Source organism: Takifugu flavidus, chromosome 4, assembly GCF_003711565.1.
Source record: "Takifugu flavidus isolate HTHZ2018 chromosome 4, ASM371156v2, whole genome shotgun sequence".
Lineage (NCBI taxonomy): Eukaryota > Metazoa > Chordata > Actinopteri > Tetraodontiformes > Tetraodontidae > Takifugu > Takifugu flavidus.
The window spans coordinates 2,756,575-2,775,923 of NC_079523.1; the positions used below are offsets into that span (position 1 = coordinate 2,756,575).

The 19,349-nt window shown below is 48.1% G+C and overlaps 1 protein-coding gene across 1 annotated transcript; it reads left to right on the forward strand.

The window, feature by feature from the left end:
* Positions 1–15,440: 15,440 nt before the first annotated feature.
* id1 (inhibitor of DNA binding 1, HLH protein) lies at positions 15,441–16,593 on the forward strand. The gene is made up of 2 exons (XM_057029057.1): positions 15,441–15,908; positions 16,065–16,593. Exons 1-2 carry the CDS (start codon positions 15,444–15,446, stop codon positions 16,098–16,100), a joined length of 501 nt encoding a protein of 166 aa, XP_056885037.1. The 5' UTR covers positions 15,441–15,443; the 3' UTR covers positions 16,101–16,593.
* The last annotated feature ends 2,756 nt before the right edge of the window (positions 16,594–19,349 follow it).

Here is a 19,349-nt window from a genome sequence, read left to right on the forward strand (position 1 = left end):
ACCCCGAGCTATTGTGCAATGTGCTAAAGTCAACTCTTCCCTCAGCTGTTCAAACAGGTAGCGCGGAAACCTGGGTGCTGTGTTTAAGTTGATCGGGCTGCAGACATCCTCTGAGCAAACAGGTGAGCGTGGGGACAACTGTGGACAACTGTGTGTGTGTGTGTGTGTGTGTGTACATTTGGTGGTGACTGTGGCCCTGTGAAAAGAAGCTGCTTCCCTTTCTGTCCACTGTGTGTGAACAGGTGAGTGCTCCACTATCCACTGTCCCACCAAACCCCTCAAACACACCTAATCACACACCCGCACATCTCAAATACACACATCCCTGCTGATTCTCCCTAAGCACAGTCATGTTTCCTCGTCCAGAGATTCCAGCAGCAGCAACAGCAGCACTCACTTAACGTCCTTCTGTGTCCACATGTGTCCGTGTGTGTGTGTCAAACAAGCATTGTGTTCTTTCAAATACCCTGATTATGTTGTCTCTTGTTGTGGGGATTCAGCAGGAGGCGTCCCAGCATCAAGGCCCAAACACTGCATGAAACCCTGCAGGGAAAAACAGCTGACAGCCGTCGGAATGCTGCCGGACACATGAGGTTAACTGGGCTTTAACCTCTGCACCGTGGGAGGGGAGCACTGCTAAAACAGCACAGACCTCCAACTGGACTGTCATCAGAAGCTTACATTAGACAACCAAGTGCTCATGACATGAAGATGAGTGCATTCGAGCCAGTGTTTGGTTAACAGACACGGTGCAGATGTGCAAGAAAAGCTTCCAGTGTGCAGCGCTGAAGCTAAAGGAGTCAAACTGTCATTGAGTGCAGATGCTGTTTTTACCAAATTTGTGCTCAAATGTTCTCATATAATCACTTTGAAAGTATAAAACTTACATTTCCAAATTCCAGCACGGATTTCTAAATATATAGACAGCACTGAAGACGGTGGGTTGCGGGTTTGGTGGTTCACATTGTGCCCTCAGAGCAAAAAGGTCCTGGGTTCGACTCAGAGCCTCTCTGTCTGGAGGTTTGCATGTTCTCCACGTTCTCTCCGCCTGTGTCCCACAAAGTCTCCGGTAATTTCCAACCAGTAGCCTCAACTGATTGTGGATCTGGAAAACGTCTTAAACGAGGTGCCTCTCATATCCTCAGAGTCCATGACAATAATTAAGAGAGGACCATGTTTACCCTCAGGTTCACTATCTCGTCTGTGAGGAACCAGCCTGTGAACGCTAATAAGCTCCTCCACTGTCCTCATCCTATACCACAAGAGGGCCACCTACACCGTCTCCAAAGGGTCCCTGACTGTAGGAGTCTGTGTGTGTTTGCAGCGTGCATGCATGAGCAATTGTGTGATGGGGCTGCAGGAGACAAGGCAGTCAGTTAGAGGACTCCTGGGCTCTCCCAGTTAATTAGCAGCGGGGCCCGGCCAGCGGGCGCCGCCGGGTCATCACGTGAAATGGCCGGAGGAGAGGACGTCACCCTGACGCTGTAGATAGTTGTTCAGAGGCCTTATCTGAGGCGGTCTTCCCTCACAATATCTGATCTGACCCCCTGGCGATTACATCTCCCATGTGTGCACGTGAAGGCTAGCATGTGTGTGTTACTGTTATGGGGTGTGTTGGAATCTGGAAATTATAATGAATGCTTGGTTTGGATGTCCACCAGGCCAGTGTGAGGTCACGGTAGTTGTAACACAATCAAACAATAAGAGTTCAGAACAGGGTTGCTTCTGAAATCAGCAACAGGTATCGTTTCTAAAGCTTTATGACATCTGGGGGCGTATGTGATAGATATGGGGAAGTGAATCAGGAGGAATCTGTGTGTGTTTTTATCCAAGATTATCAGCACCAAAGCTCAACCAGAAGACATCAGTTAGCAGTAAACTAGAGTCACCTGAAGGTAGCCGCTTATTATGTGGAGGGTATTCAGTGATTTGGAGAGAATTACATTCTTCAAATAGCCCTGTGAGCTTTGCATGAACAGCCCAGCTGCAGGTGATCGTTTATTTTTCATTATATGCTAATAAGCAGGGTTGTATTTTTCAAATGAGCCAGCACGCAGTCATTAGCCAGTCACTCTGAGCTTTTCTCTGCTGGCACAGGCTGTTTGTGTGCAGGGACGAACAATTCAGGCACAATTTAGCTACAATGCTGCAGTAATTGTTGTTGCCCACCGTCTCCCCGAGGGGTGACCCCTCACTTCCCGAAACACAAACACATGCAGATACAGATGCACATACTCGTGCACATTAGCACACAATGTTGACACAGCTTCAGCAGGGACCCCCCCCCCCCCCACACACACACACACACACTCCTGCCCCTCTTTTTGCCTTCTTGATCCCTCATTCCATCACCCCTCCCTTCACTCTCTCTCACACTCAGACGCACACACACACACACACACACACACAGCAGTGTAGAGATCAGAAGCCCAGCTCAGAGGCCCCACACCTGGGCATGTTTGCGGAGGAAGCGGGCCCTGGGCGGGCTGCGCTCCATGCGCCTGTCGACTGGCTCCACCAAGTCTGGCCAGCTGTGCTCCTGGCCTGGCCCCGCGCTGTGGGGGCTGTGCAGCTGGGAAAGGCATGTTTCCCAAAAGAGGAGAAAGAAAAAGACAGGGAGGAGGGAGGGAGGGAGGACACAGAGCGGAGAAAAAGAGAGAAAAAAGGGATTTGGGTTATTTTGAGCTCATTACACATTCATCCCTGAGCTCTTCTAAAGCATCTCCTTTATATGAAAAAAAACATTCAGGCCTAAGCTGGTTGATGCCTTGGAATGTTCAAATAATCACAATAGTTATTATTATAATAAGAGCTAAATTGTCTGTTGTGCTGTTGTGATTTTACCGCACACGTTTGAGGGTGTTTTCCCAGGACATGTCAAAGCTTTTAGATGATAAAACCAGCTAATTATATTTATATTCTGTATTTTTTTAAAAAAACATATCATAGATGGCAACATTGTAATTAAATGGTGAAATCAGAACTAATACTATTAACCATACTTACACTGTGAATGAACTATTTGGTTGATTTAAATCCACCCAGTAAATTTTCTTTTACAGGGGATGAAAACCTGTTAATTTTTATAGTGACTTTTGGTTTTGGAGCTGGCAAAGGCTCCGGTGGGACCCAGAGACATGATGCACAAACCAAACCTTCATCTGTCTAAACGAGACAACAAACAAAGCTTTTGCGGCATTTGCTGTTTCAGATGTCACCTCTTCCTGTGTGTGTACTTAGCCTGCTGCCATGTGGAGCAACAGAGGGCTGCCAAGCCCAGCGGTAGCTCGGGAAGCGGAGGAACGTGTGGAGAGGCCGTCATGTTCTCCTGTCACTCAGCACTCTAGGGAACAGCCAGCCGGGCCGAGCCAGAGGGTCTGGAGGAACAGCAGAGAGGCACGATCCTGTCAGAACTTGCCCTGAGCACAGACCTTATCTTGGGCAGGAGCCACGGTTATGATGGATAGATCTTTTTAGCTGTACGAAGAATGTGCCAAAGCGTTGTAGAAAACACTGCTATCTGTCTGCAGACACCTCGCTGTGATTTGGATTCACATCCGCATAAAAACATTTGATACTATCTGAGTCGATGTTTACTCGGGAAATGTAATCCTCCGCATTGTAATTGCTGTCTCACGGGCCTGTTTGACTGCAGACTGGATGTTCAGGTGAAACAACACCACTTATCCAGCCCAGCTATTTATTGCCCCTGACAGGTCAGCCCCCTCAGAGAACCTCAAATGTCTGAGAGAAAGTGTTCAAATGGAGGGGCAGCACTCCACACCCATTTGCTGGGTGCAATGGATGTGGAGTGTTAGAGTCTGCTGACACACAACCTGTTCAGCCCGTGAAGAGCCCACGTCTCTTAAAGGAGGCTCTCACAGTGTGCCTTCAGCATGGCCGAACGCTTCTGGGCACTCCCCTCCTCCCCCTGAAACAGAGTGTGTAAACCAGCTTTTCAGTCTACCCAGATTTTGACGGCTTCAAATACAATCTGAAATGCGCAGGCCTGTGCTGGCTCACCCTTTGAGGCCTCCTAGCGAGCTGCCTGGGCTCTGTGCTGCCTGACACACCACAGCAGAATTTACTTGGGTACCAACTGGTGCCAGTCAGAGCTCACCATCATTGTCGATGCACCCAGATGAGGGGGGGTTGGGGGGTATTATTGGTAATTATTGGATGACACAGATGTCTCATAGACTGCAGGTATGAACTGGGTCTGGTGTCTTTAGACTGCACAATCTGTCTTGCAAGGCTGCTTTTCCAGGAGATGGTCCATCTAAAACCAACTTTGTTTCATATCAAAATAAACCCAGAGATTGACAGAGTAAATGGAAAACAGTACAACAGGAAAAGCAGACCTCTGGAGACCCAAAAGGAGTAATCGAAAAAACTCCTGACAAAGGCAGAAAGAGAGAATTATCTCCCCAGCTGTCTGTGCATCAGGAAGTCTCTCCCAAGCAGCACAGGAAGTCCCTCAAAAAGGAAAGGAAGTAAAAACCCAGCTCCAGGAAGTGAGTTTTTGCAGCCTCGGCTCCACAAAGTCTGGAGTCTGCGGGGTGGGTGGGAGGAAGGGAGGGGAGCCGGCCCAGCTGAACTTCAGAGTGTGAGAGCGAGGTAAAGACAGATCAGGGTTCAGTGACGGCAGTGACAGCTGTCTCTGCACAACCAGATGTGTCTTTTACTGAGCCCTTATAAAAAAACAAGCCTGGCATCGGGGAGTGTTTTCCCTGATGTTGTGGCGCCAGACTGGTGTGACCACCAGCATCCCTGCAGATGAGAAAAGCTCAGCTCAGCGTGAGAAAACACGACATCGTCGGTTATTTTCAGACTCTGCAGTTTCCCTCTGAGCGTGTTTGCAGCCGCGATGCTAACAGTGTCGGGGCAAACGTTGAAAATGTAAAGACACTGGGATTTTTGGCTCTGGTGCCACACTGTCTCGGTCTCTCTCTCACACACACACACACACACACACACAGACCCACACCTGTGTTCACACGTTTTCTGACTAGGCTCAGTGTTTTGCATGTAAATAGTGTGTCACTGTCAAGGAGGTGTTAACTTCCTCTGTGTTGCACCTGGGTTCTACTCATATGCATAAAGACTGTGTGTGTGTGTGTGTGTGTGTGTGTGTGTGTGTGTGTGTGTGTGTGTGTTGGGGGGGCTGCAATGAAGTAGGGAGAGACCACATCAGAGGTGTTAATGGGTTAAAACCCTGTAATTGCAGAAAGGGGCGACACTTAGTGGACCATTGTCATCACAGGACATGTTGGACAACAGATAAAGCCTCATTTGGATTTCTCTGACTTCACACTTTGAGCTGCCAGGACTTTAACACATATCAGCTACAGCAATCAGCAGCTGAGAGCTGCTCTTCCTTTCTAACATCTAACTTAATTTTCAGTTTTGTCAGGCTGACCTCATTACTAATTTACTGCATAAATTGTTGGAGTTGATTCAAAGTGATCCCAAACTGTGCGTTTCCGTGGAAAATGCGATACGTTAAACCAGCACATCTGCAGACTAAAATAACCCGACAACACATTTGCCAAATGTTGGAAACTTTTAAAGTGTTTCTGGGGTTTTTGTTGTCATATTTATGTTTGATATCAGCCCGTACTTCCAGTTCGAGACGTGTCCAGATTGCAGGGAGATTGTGTTAGCAGATGGATCGGTAACGTCTGTCTGACTGACGACGCTGACCTACCTGTAAAACTCAACATTTACCCTTTAGCCGATGCTTTTTTCAATGCTATTTTCAGCATTGGTGTTTATTTCCATGTACAGTTTAATCGATATGCAAAGTTTATGGGGAAAGTTACACTGTGTGAGTAAAAAAAACAAAGAAAGAATAAACAAGATGACTGTATGAACGCATGTATGAGTGTCACAGCCAGCGTGACACGTACAGTGTCTCTGTGTTCTCCTGCATGTCCTTTACGTCTCATTCTGTCCATTCTTTTTGATTAATGATAAAACTGGAAGAGGCGCGCTCTCCCTCCGCTATCAGAGGCTATCGGGCTGTTAAAACAGTATCTCCCAGGGCTCGTTCAAGGTCAGAGAACGGTTCATCCAGAAAACGCCTCGAGCTCGCCCTGCTGTTCAGATGATCAGATGACTCTTGGAGTCAGCACGGGACGCACAGTCAAAACATTCGGATTGCAGCATTCCTACAGACATAATTCAGTACAGCTTTAAAAGCAGAAACTGATAATTTTCCGAAAGATGGCTGCCATCAATCTCTGGAGAGTGAGTGTGCTGCCTCAGGGTCATTCAGTTCTGTGCTCTATATTTGGTCATTTCTCCAGGTTCGCAGTGACTTCACCAATACAACTTAAGCCTGGTCCCGTGTGTTGTTTCAGTCTCATTTTCAGTAAACTCTGTGATCACCTTGCTTTTGCGTTCTGCAGGCCTTTCACCGGGAACACAAAGAGGGAGAGGGGCATTAGTCCACAAGAAAAGCCCAGCTTTGGCTTCCTAAAGAAAGCAGAGGTTTAGCTCTTTCACTTCCACTGCATTGTTATGCTAAGGCCCATCTTGGGAATAAGAGTGAACCATTAGCATCTGAAGAAGAGCCAACATCTGAGGGAAACATGTCTTTAAGGCCCCAAAGAAAAGAATCCATGCTGTCTCTCCTTCTCATTTTCTCATTCTCCAACACACTTGCTTGCTCCTAAACTCTCATTCCTCGGCCTTCGAAGGCCTATTCTCTAGCCTTTCACTTGCTCCTGCTGGCTCTTTTGGGCGCGAGGAGGGATAAGCAGTATATATATGTCTGTGTGGGTGGGTGGAGAGGGGATTAGCACCCAAAATGCTTCATCAAACAATAAATATCGCTTCTAGCAGACTGATCTATCTATATCAAACATCCCTATATTCACAGCAAGACAACTGTAACGTTTCCCAGCATTCCTTATTAGCAGCCAGCTTGAATAATTAAAATTAGTCTGTGTCAATGCGAAACTTATTAACTTTGATGGTTTATGCTGTTCCAGGCTGCTGCGACGCACATCAAATGAGCGAATGCAGAAGGAATCTCACAAGTGTGCGGCTTCGCTGATCCTGAACAGCCGCATTACCTAGAAAACTGGCTCGGCCGCAGCGGCCAAATGTGAAAGCATATTTATGCTTTGGATCTGTTGCGAACAGCTTCAGCTTTGGGCTGCAGAGCCGGTCAGAGAGGGGGCAGCTGGGTGATGAAACATAGCTCCGGCACACGCACGTCATCCTGGGTATGATCCCATCCACAGCTGGATATGGAGAGGATGGAATCTTTTGAAGACCGAGCGTCCTAAATTCGTATATGAAGGGAAAGTTAATCGATAAATAATCAATATATGGGGACAGAGGGGTGCAGGGACTTTGACTGCTGGGGTTTCAGAAAATTGCAGTGTTCCCTTATATCTATAGTTCAACCATCATTGCTTTTTAAAAAACATAACAACCAGCAGATGAAAGTCTTGAGGACTCATCCAGAGCTGATGATGGCCCTGCTGCTCCGCAGAAAAACTGTAAACATCAGGGAAAAAAGAAACATGGCACGAATTAAACCAGTTTCAGTCTTAACGCAAGAGGCATTTTAATTATTTTTAGATGTTTTGAGTGAAATAACCCTTTAAGGCAAAATCCAGAACTGAAACCAGAAAGACATGATGACTCACTGGAGTGCCAGGAACCGTCCTGGCTTCTTTCTGGCTGATTCCTAATAAACACATGACTCTGACAGGACCTTCTGGCTGAGGCCTTCGAGCTGACTAACACCACGGCGAAGCTGACGCTTGTTTGGGAAGAGCGAGCTGACTAACTCCTGCACCTGCCTCTCTGTCAGGGCAGCGGCGCAGAACAGTAACGCCAGGGAAGAGAGCTGCACGAAAGAGAGGAATTTCCAAGGACAGAGGAGATGTTGTGAAATCATATTGCGCATGTGGCCTGCACAGCTGCAGAGGGAGTGAATCGCTCCATGTGTAACAGCATGAATCACCAGCAGAGTTCCTCAGATGTCAGATCACTCTTTCAGCTCACTCTCGCACCTCCCTCCCTGTTTTTCTTTCCTCCGTTTTCCCATCCTTTGCATTTCTTCATCACAGGTGCGAGCAGTGGGGTGCGGGCAGACTCGCTTGTCGGCCACACGTGCGATATGTGACATGCAGCACAGCGCTCACAATGAACAATGGTGGAGCCATCCAGGGTCTGTTCATCAGCATGAGCTCATGCCGCATATATAACCCTCTTTGCTCACACACTTCCTGCATTAATGCGCAGGTGGCCGTGCGCTGCAGCTGGAGCTGCATTCCTGCTCGGTTGTCAAGCGACATCTCCTTCATAGAAGGGCCCTCGCCCTCGTCCGGGAAGATCACATGAGTCATCAGCTTATTTACCTCACGCTTATTTACCTCGTGAAAATTTTGTATTTACATTTCATTTCAGTACAGTCGAAGAATAGAGACGTGAACTGACGGGCATCGTGGGAAAATGCATGCAGATTTGATTTAATGGTGGCAAAAGGCTGATTTCTTTATGTGTTACGGCACCAGCGCTGATGCTAACGCGGTTGCTTCCGAATGTGTCTTTACTTCTACATTGATGGCTAAATCCATCCCGAGCTGCCGTGCCCTGCCGAGCAGCGGTGTTATCCAGGGTCCCTAAGGACCGTCCACTGCTCTGTGTGGTCCAGCCTTAACCCCCCCCCCCCAAAAAAAAGAGAGGGCTGGGGGGGCTCTCAGGCCTCCCTGTCTTTTTCCTTCTTGTTCTTCTTTGATATTGGGAGTGCTGGAATGAAGGAGTAATACTGGTAAAAAGGGGTGGGGGGGTGGGGGGTTGCTTGGTCTCCTTAGTTGCCAAGCGAACACCATATGGGCAGCTCACTGGTGTTACTGGGGGCCCGGGGCAGTTCCCAGAATTCACATGATAATGAAGCCCGGGGCCATTCAGAATACTGGCCTAAAGCTGGGCCTAAGAGCTTTTGATAGCCCCCAGCAGCCTGTAGGCCTGCCCACCCTGGGCCCAGCCAGCTTTCCTGCCAGGCCCAAACCACCTGTTTGATTTTCCCAGGGACCCTGCCACAGCGGAGGGAGGGCAAAGAAAGAGGGAACAAGTATGGTGAGGGGAGGGGCAGCAAAGGAATGTCTCCCTCTTACTTTGTCACCGAGTGTGTACTTCCCATTCACTTCCTCTTTATAATCCTCCAGCCCTCCCCTCACGTGCACACATGCACGTCGATTTGGGAACGCGGGCGTGCACGCAAAAAAGCAGGCATCCCGGTACAACCTAGATGCACATATGCACACACCCCTGCTGACCCGCACACAGGCTCTCCCCTTTTGTTAAGGGCCAGAAACAATCCCAGGGAGAAGAATGGAGTTTAAAAGTAGGGCACCTTCTGCTGCACTGAAGTTTCACACAAGCAGATTCCTGGAAGTGGGCCTTGGGTGAAAAGCAGGGTCTTTTCTGGGCTCTACGTGGGAACCAAAGGAGGATCCTCTCTGAGCAGACGAGGTCTGGATAGTAGTGAACAGACCAGGAGGGGCTGGTGGAGAGGTACATAAGGGAAGAGTCTGGCGGTGGTGGTCGTGGGGGGTTGAATATATGTTTACAAGAAGGCCGCATTCCTTTATCGTGAGAATGGTTCCTCGATGCACAGCAATAACAGAGAGGGCAGATGGCCTAGGCCTTCATTATTGTAGCCACAGAGCATGAAAACAAATGTTTGCTCTTTGCTTGTGGCTTCATCAGCCGGTCAAAGGTGCGGGAACACTAGGTGGCCGGGGATACAAGCTAACATGTAATTAACTTAAAGTCAGTTTGATTTAGCCATTGACATGATTGTATTGTCAAATCTGGGGAGGTGTGGCAAAGCACCGGGCGTGCAGGTGTGACGCACTTTTAGTTTCGCACGGCGAGGGCGGGGCAGCGTTCCTGCAGTTTAACCTGAAATGCTGCCTTGCTCAGGGCTAAACACCTGCACTGTACTCGCTACGCCACATTACAGAGAAAGGGCAAGGGAGGGTGGAAGGGTACACCTGAGCTGCTTGTATTTAAACCCAGCCCTGAGTCAACGGGGTCTCTAGTTACTGGGAACCCCTGGGTGATCTATCCTTTTAGAATTACATAGGTCAGGTTTTCAGGGAATATCTGCATACAAATCATAACAATAACCCCACTGTAGCCCCATTGACTGTGACAAGAATACACACACCTACACCTGTCGCACCTGTGCTACCTTCTGTAGGGAACATGAATGGGGATCCAGATTCCCACACCCTTGTAAATTAACTTCCTCTTGCCGTTGTGCGCTCTATACAGCTTTGATAAATAGCAACGACAGAGCGGAGGGGAAACTCAGATCACAGCTGAACCAGCAGAGACTGTTAAGGTGGGACTCTGGTGTCAAGAGCATCAGGAGGGTGAAACAAAAACTCCACAAGGGCCAAATAACTTGATTATACCCGCCCTACAATCAAAACAAAAGTGGCAGGCCCAATCTGTTCACTGCCAATGGCGGCTCTCATTTGTCAAGCTCATCCAAAAGGTTGGTTCTCAGGCGACTCACACAATGCCCAGTGACAAACAGGAGGGCTCTCTTTTTAGCCCTGCCTGCCACCGGGAAGCCCATCTGAAGTATTAATCTTTGGTGGAAGAGTGGAGGAGAGGGCTCAGCTTGGCCAAGTCATTGTCCCCGGGCCGGGGCCCTCTGAATGGGGCTTTGTCAGCTCCCCAGCTGCCACTGTCCAAGCTCCATCTTTGGGCTTTGGCTCCCATGTCCCCTGGCCGTGCTGACTGGACGCCTCTGTGCAGCTGTGGCGATGTGCATGTTTGCGCGCAATTGAAGGAGAGGTTAGGTGACCGGCCATTCATCTCTCAGAGACACAAATATGCGGCTTCAGGGAGAATCCTGTCATTTTTCAGCAATGCTTTGTTGTCAAAATGAACAAAAAACTGTCTATAATATTGAAAATTCACTCATGTATGATGAGTGAATTTACATTTACAGTGTTATTGATGAGTCGACTGATGCTGTGTAGCTTTAGATGTATGCACCATATATGATATGGTGCTTGATTGGCACCACAGGAAGAGTGTTTTGGCGCTCCACATGTTTAGTCATAACCTTCCAATTCCAGTCTAACAGAAGTGATTTTAGAAGTCATTTTTGTTCATCTCACTCCCACAGCAGGGAGCAGCTGGCTAACAGCTATCAGGCCCGTCCCCTGTAGGCGTCCTCTGGCTACCAGCTGGGAACAGCTGGTCCTCTCTGCAACCAGAGGACCTAGACCCTGCTGGAAGCGCTGTGAAAAGAAGACACCGTAGGACAAGAGAGCCACAATCACACTCAGGCAGGTTCCGTTAAGCCCTCATTAGGTTACGTTTTCAGGTTCTACGCAGGTGCAACCATTGTTTCATCCTGCTGACAATGGAGCAACTTCTCAGATTGAGTTGCCAGTTTTGCTGTAAGGCATTCTCACCAAACTGTGGCAAATGTGGAAGAAGAATTAGAAGAGGGGAAGATGAGGTGGGATTAGAAATAGTTTCTGCTGGTGGTGATGGGGGGTGGGTGGGTGGGGGGGTGATGACCAGTGGACGGAAAAGGGACACTGGCGTTATTAGATTTGCAACAAGCTGTAACACTGTCTCCCATTGTGCATCCCTCCACCCCTGCCCTCCCCCGAGCCCTTGCCCTGAGAGAACACAGCACCCCCGCCTCCTCACCCACTCTACCCCACCCCTGCACCCCCCAACTCAAGCTCTCTCCAGGCAATTGCCACTGGAGTGGAAAGTATTCCAGAGCACAATGCCTTTGCTCTCAATGGGTGCTTTAGCATGCCACCAGTGCGCTGTCACCAGCAGATGGGGAGCTAATTAGAAGCCATTAAAGGGCTTTGATAGTGTGTGTGGGAACCAGGCGGAGGGAGATGGCCACAGGGGTGTGAGCTTTCGGCCCGACGAATGCACACACATGTACACAAAATGAAAAAAAAAAGAGATAGAGAAAGACCAGGCTGTCCCCGTGAGTCATCTTTGGCCAAGGACAGAGAGCACAGGACACCTGTGGGGCTTCAAGGATCTCAGTGAGGCTTCTCTGCACACAAACTATCAGATGGAGATAATGTTCCTGCAGCCTGCCCCTGGCTCTCTGGGAAGGGCATCCATCCACCCAGTGCACAGCCGGCACACAGGGAAAATACACAACAGACAGCCAGGCTCCAGCCAGTCTGTGTTGCTGATGACACATCAGTGAACCAGGACTCCCACAGGAAGTGTTGGCCAACCACCGGTCCTCAGTCATTACAGAGGCTGGGCTGCCCAGGGAGGTACCAGGCCAACCCACCACGGAATCCAGAAAAGAAACATACATTAGCAAACACCCACAGACTCCATGACACACAACCTTCCGAAATCTCACATTCATCACAGACCTCCTCCGTTCACAACCCGACGGATTCCCGACCAATCATCAGTCAGCTGGGGACAGGATGTGTCGCTGAAACGTGGTAAAGGTTATTGTAGCTGACACCACGCTCACCCCCGCCCAGTCCCATATGAGCGGCTCCACACACCTGCACACAGGTGTGATCATTATCAAGCAAACAGGAAGAGCGAGACTGGGAACTGGAAACTAATCCCACAGCTGCGAGGTGATCTGTGTGTGTGTGGGTGTGTGGGGTGTGTGTGTGTGTGTGTGTGTGTTTCCCCTCCTCTCATAATTGAATTCCTGCACATTTCTTTTCATCAGAATTCTCAGGAATCATTCTTAAGCCTCCGCTCTCTTCTGTCTAAGAAAAACCTGACGCTCCTGCATCATTGGCGTTCGCGTGACCTTTTCAGGAAGTAGTATTCACGCTGCATATTGTCCGCACAGCAATAATAATAGCAGCAAAAGTGTGAAAGCACCGGTGGAATGTCCTGTTTCCTCCACACGAATTCCTGTACCAAGTTTTTCCCCCCTCGTGGTTTCCTGTAGTGTGCTTTTCTAGTTCCATTCGTGATAAAAAGGGCGTATGAGTCAATAGGTTTCCCCTCTACCAAATGGAACAATTTCTTCTTCTTCTTCTTTTTATTTTTTTTTTTAAAAAATTGACCGGGAATGATTTATGCAGGAAAGTATCCAAGACACACGGTGTCCTTTCTACTGAAACTTTGAAAGCGCGAGCGTTGTTTTTGCAGATGTTTGACAGAGGCAGGGTGTTGCATCAGCACTGACAACAGTAGCCTGACATCGAAAATGAAACGCCAAACGATAATCGACTCACATTTAAAGAGTCCGCTGGGAAGCCAACTCTTATATCAGAGATAAATGGAGGGAAGGCGAACCGGAGGGAGGCAGTGCCATTCTGTCAGTTAAAATCAGGAGCTAATATGTTTCACTTTTCCTTCCCCTCCTCTGGCTCTTCCCTCTGTCTTCTCTCACCCCTCGCCTTGATGTGCTGTAAACAGGCTAAAAAGGGCCCAGCTGTGTGGAGTTATTGTTGGTGTCAGTAGGAAGTGCTGATAGCTTTTGCAGCTGAACAAAAGCTGGATGAGGGGAGTGGAGGGGCGCTCCAGACACTGTGGCTCCAGCCTAGATTCTCTCCCACAATCCCTGCACCGCACTCCCATTGTTCTGCCCACCCGGCCCTCCCTCCGCCCTGTCAGCTGCGACCTGGGACAGAGGGCAAAAAAAGAGAGAGAAAAAGAAAGTTTTTAAAGTTTTACAGGCTACTGCAACGGCTAACTGTCCCCTGGTTAGCTTGTGCTGCAGGACAGTAAAGCGAGGCAGATGAACAAACAGAAAATCCCTGCAGGAAAAAGTCCCATAAAAAGTTCTACAAATATGCAAACAGCCAGATTTTCTTTAAGTCTGGTTGCAGTTTACAACATTCCAAGAAAATGTGCATTACATCACATAGCAATTTGAACATAATATTCCATTTATAAACCAATTATACTACTTGAAAAGCACAACGTGCACAGAGGACTTAAGCTAAGTGTAACTTGATTACAGTCATTCTAAGAATGTACTTAAGTGCAATTATGAGGTTCTTTACTTAATATATAAACTTCATTACATTCCACAGCACATTTTATTATCAAAGTAACCAAACCTTTGCTTCTATTCATGGTAAAATATAGAAAATATAATCAGTATAGTTTTGAGTATTGGTGCTCTTTTATCTATTTTGGATTATTTTATAGATGGAATTATTTCCACATTCCTCAATAATTCCACACAAATAATAATAATGTGACAATTGCTTGCAATTTAAAAGACATTAAACATTGAGGACGGTTGCAAAATACCACTATAATTGTGTCACTTTAGATTAGGCAAACTAAAAAGAAAACATACCAACATTTAGCAACATTAAAGAATCCTTTAAAGATAATATCTATATTATTCTACACAACCTAATTATTTTAACTCGGGCTAGTCTAATTGCCCTCGGGGCCCGTGTGTGGAGGAATGCGACGTTAATTTGCTGTTTAAAGCGTAACACCGAGGATGAACCGTCCTCCTCCGCGCTGCAGGTGCGCTGGGCGGTGATCTGGTCCCGCTGCTTTAAGGTGATAAATGGACGACAAAAGCCTCAGAGCCGGTTTGTTCTCGGAGCCTCTGCTCACAGGTGAATGGAGGAGTGCGAACGCTCTTGTTTGACGTCTCCATGGAGACCGCCCGAGCGGCGCCAGGCTGACAGGCGTCAAGGCTCGGATGAATGGGTGACGTCACCGCGCCGCGCCTGCCAGTCTGCTCGGGCTTGTTTGGACAATCTGGGGGGAAGATTCGGAACAGAGCGATGTGATCCGAGTGTGCACACAAGGCTGAGCACACAGCGCAGCAACATGTGAAGGAATCTGTTCAAACGGTTAGAAAAGAGCGACTTTGGGAAGTTTTACCAAAGTTTAGAACGACGCGCGTCGATCTGCAAACGGAATACAGCGTGTTTCCGAAATAAAAACAAACATCTCGTCTTTAAAACTTTAATCAATGCTCGCCCTCATTCAGAAAGTGAATCAGAAACTATTAACCGTCTTATTTTACTGTACTGTTGTCTCCCACATCTGCAGTGCCGTTTTATAATCATGAGAATCGAATCTAGGGCACCGTGGAAGCCTAATTATCATTAACCATTCATCCTATTCATCCCAGTGCATCCCACACACATTCTCGGGCATTCACCACCCCTCCACTGTCCCCAGGCGATCTACACCTGCAGAGTCCCCAAGCCACCGACAGCTGGATTCCCACATATTACCCATAAAAGACACACATTTGTTTCCATTTGTAACGCCATCCTTCAAACAGATTGTAAATCCCGATAACCAGGCGGACGCGCTCATTGGATCCGGGAGGATTCGTGGCCCGCGCAGTCAACGCAAACGCGGCCGCCCGGTTGGCTGGGAATCTCCTCACCGGCCCGCCCCGGCACGCCCCCGCCTCTTCTTCCCCATAAATGTGAGGAGGTTCGCCCATGTGGCTGTTGAGAACTGTCAACATAACCAGCGCTTCGGAGAGAAGTCTTTCTGCTGTAGTCATTCCGTCTCACTCGCCAACCGTGGAAGCTACTCTTACCACCATGAAGGTTGTTGGATCTACGTGCGCCCTCAAGAGCAAGGTCGGCAGCGAGGAGATGGTGCGCTGCCTGTCCGACCAGAGCCTGACCATCTCCAAATGCAAGATCCCGCTGCTGGACGAGCAAATGGCCGTTCTGCTGCAGGACATGAACAGCTGCTACAGCAAGCTGAAGGAGCTCGTACCCACCCTGCCCACCAACAAGAAGGCCAGCAAGGTGGAGATCCTACAGCACGTCATCGACTACATCTGGGACTTGCAAGTGGAGCTCGACGAGCCGGAGAAGAGCCGCCAGCTTGCGGGCAGCGTGCCCCGCACGCCGCTGACCACGCTGAACGCAGAGCTCGCCAGCATCGCAGTGGAGGTAAATATCGGCTCGTTTGCGTGTTTTTAAAGCAACATGTTTGTTTACGTCCTGACGCGCGACGCGCGTAAAGCCGCACGGCGCGCGCGGTCGGGTTCGAGGTGGCCGAGGCGTAACGCGGATGTACTAACGGCTCTTCCTCCCTTCTCTCCGCAGAACGGATGCTCGGATGACCGCATTATGTGCCGTTAAGCGCTGATGGAGCGCCGCGCATTCATCCACACGCAGTGAGCACCGCGATGAAAGAACAAGGCCGGGCGATGTGGCGAACACATCCATTCCAAACCTTGAACTGTGTAGGGACGTTTGAAGCCCCCCCCCCAAAATGCTAGAAGAGAAAGAAGCCGTCGTGTGGACGTCGTGAGCCGGTTGAGGATCTCTGTCGCCCGGGGCCCTCGATTCTCCAGAGAGCCCCGAGAGAAGCTGCAGACTGGGATTAGCTGGGGACCAAGAAAAGTTCCGCGCAACCAGCGTCGCCGGTTGCTTGTAGAATTTATGTAAATTTTGTATCTTGTGTTTACTGTTACGAGAATCCATCATTTTGTAAAAGAAAAAAAACATTTCTCAGATTCCTGAGCGACAAACTGTATTGTATATTACAATGCCATCTTATGTGAAGATATTGTTTCTTACAATGTACTTTATTGGTGTTTTTATTAAAACAAGACAATTATTTTTAAAACGACCCCTCCTTGCCGTGGTGTGTGCGTGCGTGCGTGCGTGTGTGAGGAACGGCGTTGAGCCAGGACAAAACCTAGAAGCAGAGTTGTGAAACATGACGCGGTATTATTATGGGCTGCTAAAGCAACATCATTGTCCATCATCCACATAAACAACCCACCTCGCTGCTGACTCATCACAGGGGTGTAAATTGGTCACCATAAAGGACTAAACGTTAGGAGAAGCCGTTAAGTCGTCCGTGTAACATAAAACCAGTGTCTGGTGCTCAACACGATGGCTGATAGCCAGTTAAAAAGGCAATTAAACTCTGAGGGTCATTACCGTATCGCATTACAAAAGGAAGTTTAATTTGAAATCGCCAGGGTTAAAGAAAAAAAACAAACCAAATACAGTGGCAAAAAATTCCAATTAGATACGAAAAGGTCACCACAGGCTGGATAAAGTGAAAGAATAGAAATAACTTGATTGGTTTCAGACACAAAAGTGGCGTAATTTGGTTAAGGTGTAAAACAGGGGTCACAATAAAGGGTCAGTTTCATTTAAAATTCCATTTAAATATGGTGTTTCGGTTGCTTATCGTGTAAATCAGCAGGTTTCTCCTCAGGCACTGCAGGGGTTAAGCAGGATTTGGCGAGTGGATTCGTTTTAAGATTTATTCTGTCTCCCTGGTGCAATGTTTTTCCCATTTCCCTGCGGTGCGATGCGCACAGCTGCAGCCCCGGCGTGGCCAGTGTGTGATTGTGTTTGTGTGATAGCTTTGTGCCAAGGGCAGGGGAGGGCGGCGGGGCCCAGACTGAGCGGCGCCTCGGCACACCTGGGGAAGTTCAGGTTAAATAGCTCCACATTCCTCAACACACAGCTGATTGAAACATTAACAAACAGTAATCCACGGGCCAGGCCGCAGATGGGCCGGGAGCCACGCCAACACAGAGAGAGAGGGAGAGGGAGAGAGATTCCCACAGTACAGCAGTGTTATAAAGCTGCTATTAATATACGCACTTTAGAAAATGCATATAAACCTTAGAGAGTGGCAGGAAATGTGCTTATAAGTAGATCAGCTTTAATTTATATTGGATTCTACAAAAAAAATTGAATGTTAAAAGCAATGTTGTTAATGTAGCGTTTAGAATTTTGATTTCTTTTAATGAGACATGTAATACACATAAAAAGGTTTGAGTGACGTAATACAGTTGTGGAGAAAATAAAAACCAGCCTGGCCTCGACGTCAGCCGGAACATTCTGATTCTTATCCTACATTAAGTTTATTGTTAATTACTACTTTATTATTGCTTAGCGAGCAGAGATGTTCCATGATACTTGGAGCGCCCTCCTGAGGGACACAGCAGCTGGAACCTGAAGCGACACATGGCCGCGTTAGCGCAGGTGAGAAAAACCGTGGACAACAGCGCCACCGCCTGGTCATCTTGGAGACTTTAATCCTTAAAGGTTGGGAATATTTTTTAAGACGTAGCCCAAGGAATGTCTATCATAGCCATCACCCACTGGGCTAGTCTAGTCATATCAGGATTGGCATCAACTGAAACGTCACAATAAGGTGACATTAAAAGAATCAGAATCAGAATCAGGGTACTTTATTGATCCCTTTAGGGGGTGTCCATTAGGGAAATTAGCATCTCCCCAAAGAAACGTACAGCACTGTTTAAAATATTAAAAATAATAAAAATAAAATAAGAAATAAAATAGAATAAATTAAAAATAGAATATAAATATAAAACTATAGAAATGTAAATAAATGAACTGAATGAATGAATTAACTGAATGAATGGATGTCCCAGTATTATCTTATTGCAGTGTTGTTCTAGTCCTTCTGTTGGCCCTCCTCCCCCCCAGTGAGGAGTTGAACAGTCTGATGGCTCGGGGGATGAATGAGTTCCCCAGTCTGTTTGTCCTGTACTTGGGGAGGCGCAGCCTCTGGCTGATCAGGCTTCTCTGGCTGTGGATGACAGTGTGCAGAGGGTGGCGGTCATTGTCCATGATGCTCCGCAGCTTGTCGATAGTTCTCCTCTCTGCCACTGTCGCCAGAGGTTTCAGCTTCATCCCAACCACCGAGCTGGCCCGCCTGATCAGCTTCTCCAGCCTGGAGAGGTCTGCTTTTGTCACACTCCCCCCCCCAGCACACCACAGCGTAGGACAGGACGCTGGTAGAACATCCAGAGGAGTTTCCTGCAGATGTTGATGGATCTGAGTCTCCTCAGGAAGTACATCCTGCTCTGGGTCTTCTTGTACAGCTGCCTCGTGTTGCTTGTCCAGTCCAGCCACAGCCCAAGATATTTGTAGGTCTGCACGCCCTCCACCTCCTCCGTTCCTATCTGAACTGGTCTAGGTCTCGGTCGGTCCCTCCCAAAGTCAATGACCAGTTCTTTAGTTTTGGAGGTGTTGAGCTGCAGACCGTTGTTGTGGCACCAGGCAACAAAGTCCCTCACCAGGCACCGGTACTCCTCCGGCCGGTGAGAGTGGAAAAGGGACCATTTTCCAGCATCCAGGCACAATATTAAGATAATTGATACATGTCAGTGTGTTCTCAGCAGCAAGTTGCCTAGTAACCGCCTCTCCTGGAGAACACGCATATCAACTTGGCTTGATATTAAACTGGGTGTAATAAGAAAAATCCACCTAAAGCAGCATTTTCTGACAGATTAGATGTAAAACAGAACCGTGTGATTCATTCGGCTGTCAGGGGAGTTGGATCAGAGTGAGGATTCTGATATAAGCCAGACGGCAAAAGAGAAACACACATGG

Coding starts and splice junctions, on each gene's coding strand:
- id1 (XM_057029057.1), top strand. CDS start 15,444: ATGTGGCTGTTGAGAACTGTCAACATAACCAGCGCTTCGGAGAGAAGT. Junction 15,909..16,064: donor TCGCCAGCATCGCAGTGGAG/GTAAATATCGGC, acceptor TTCTCTCCGCAG/AACGGATGCTCGGATGACCG.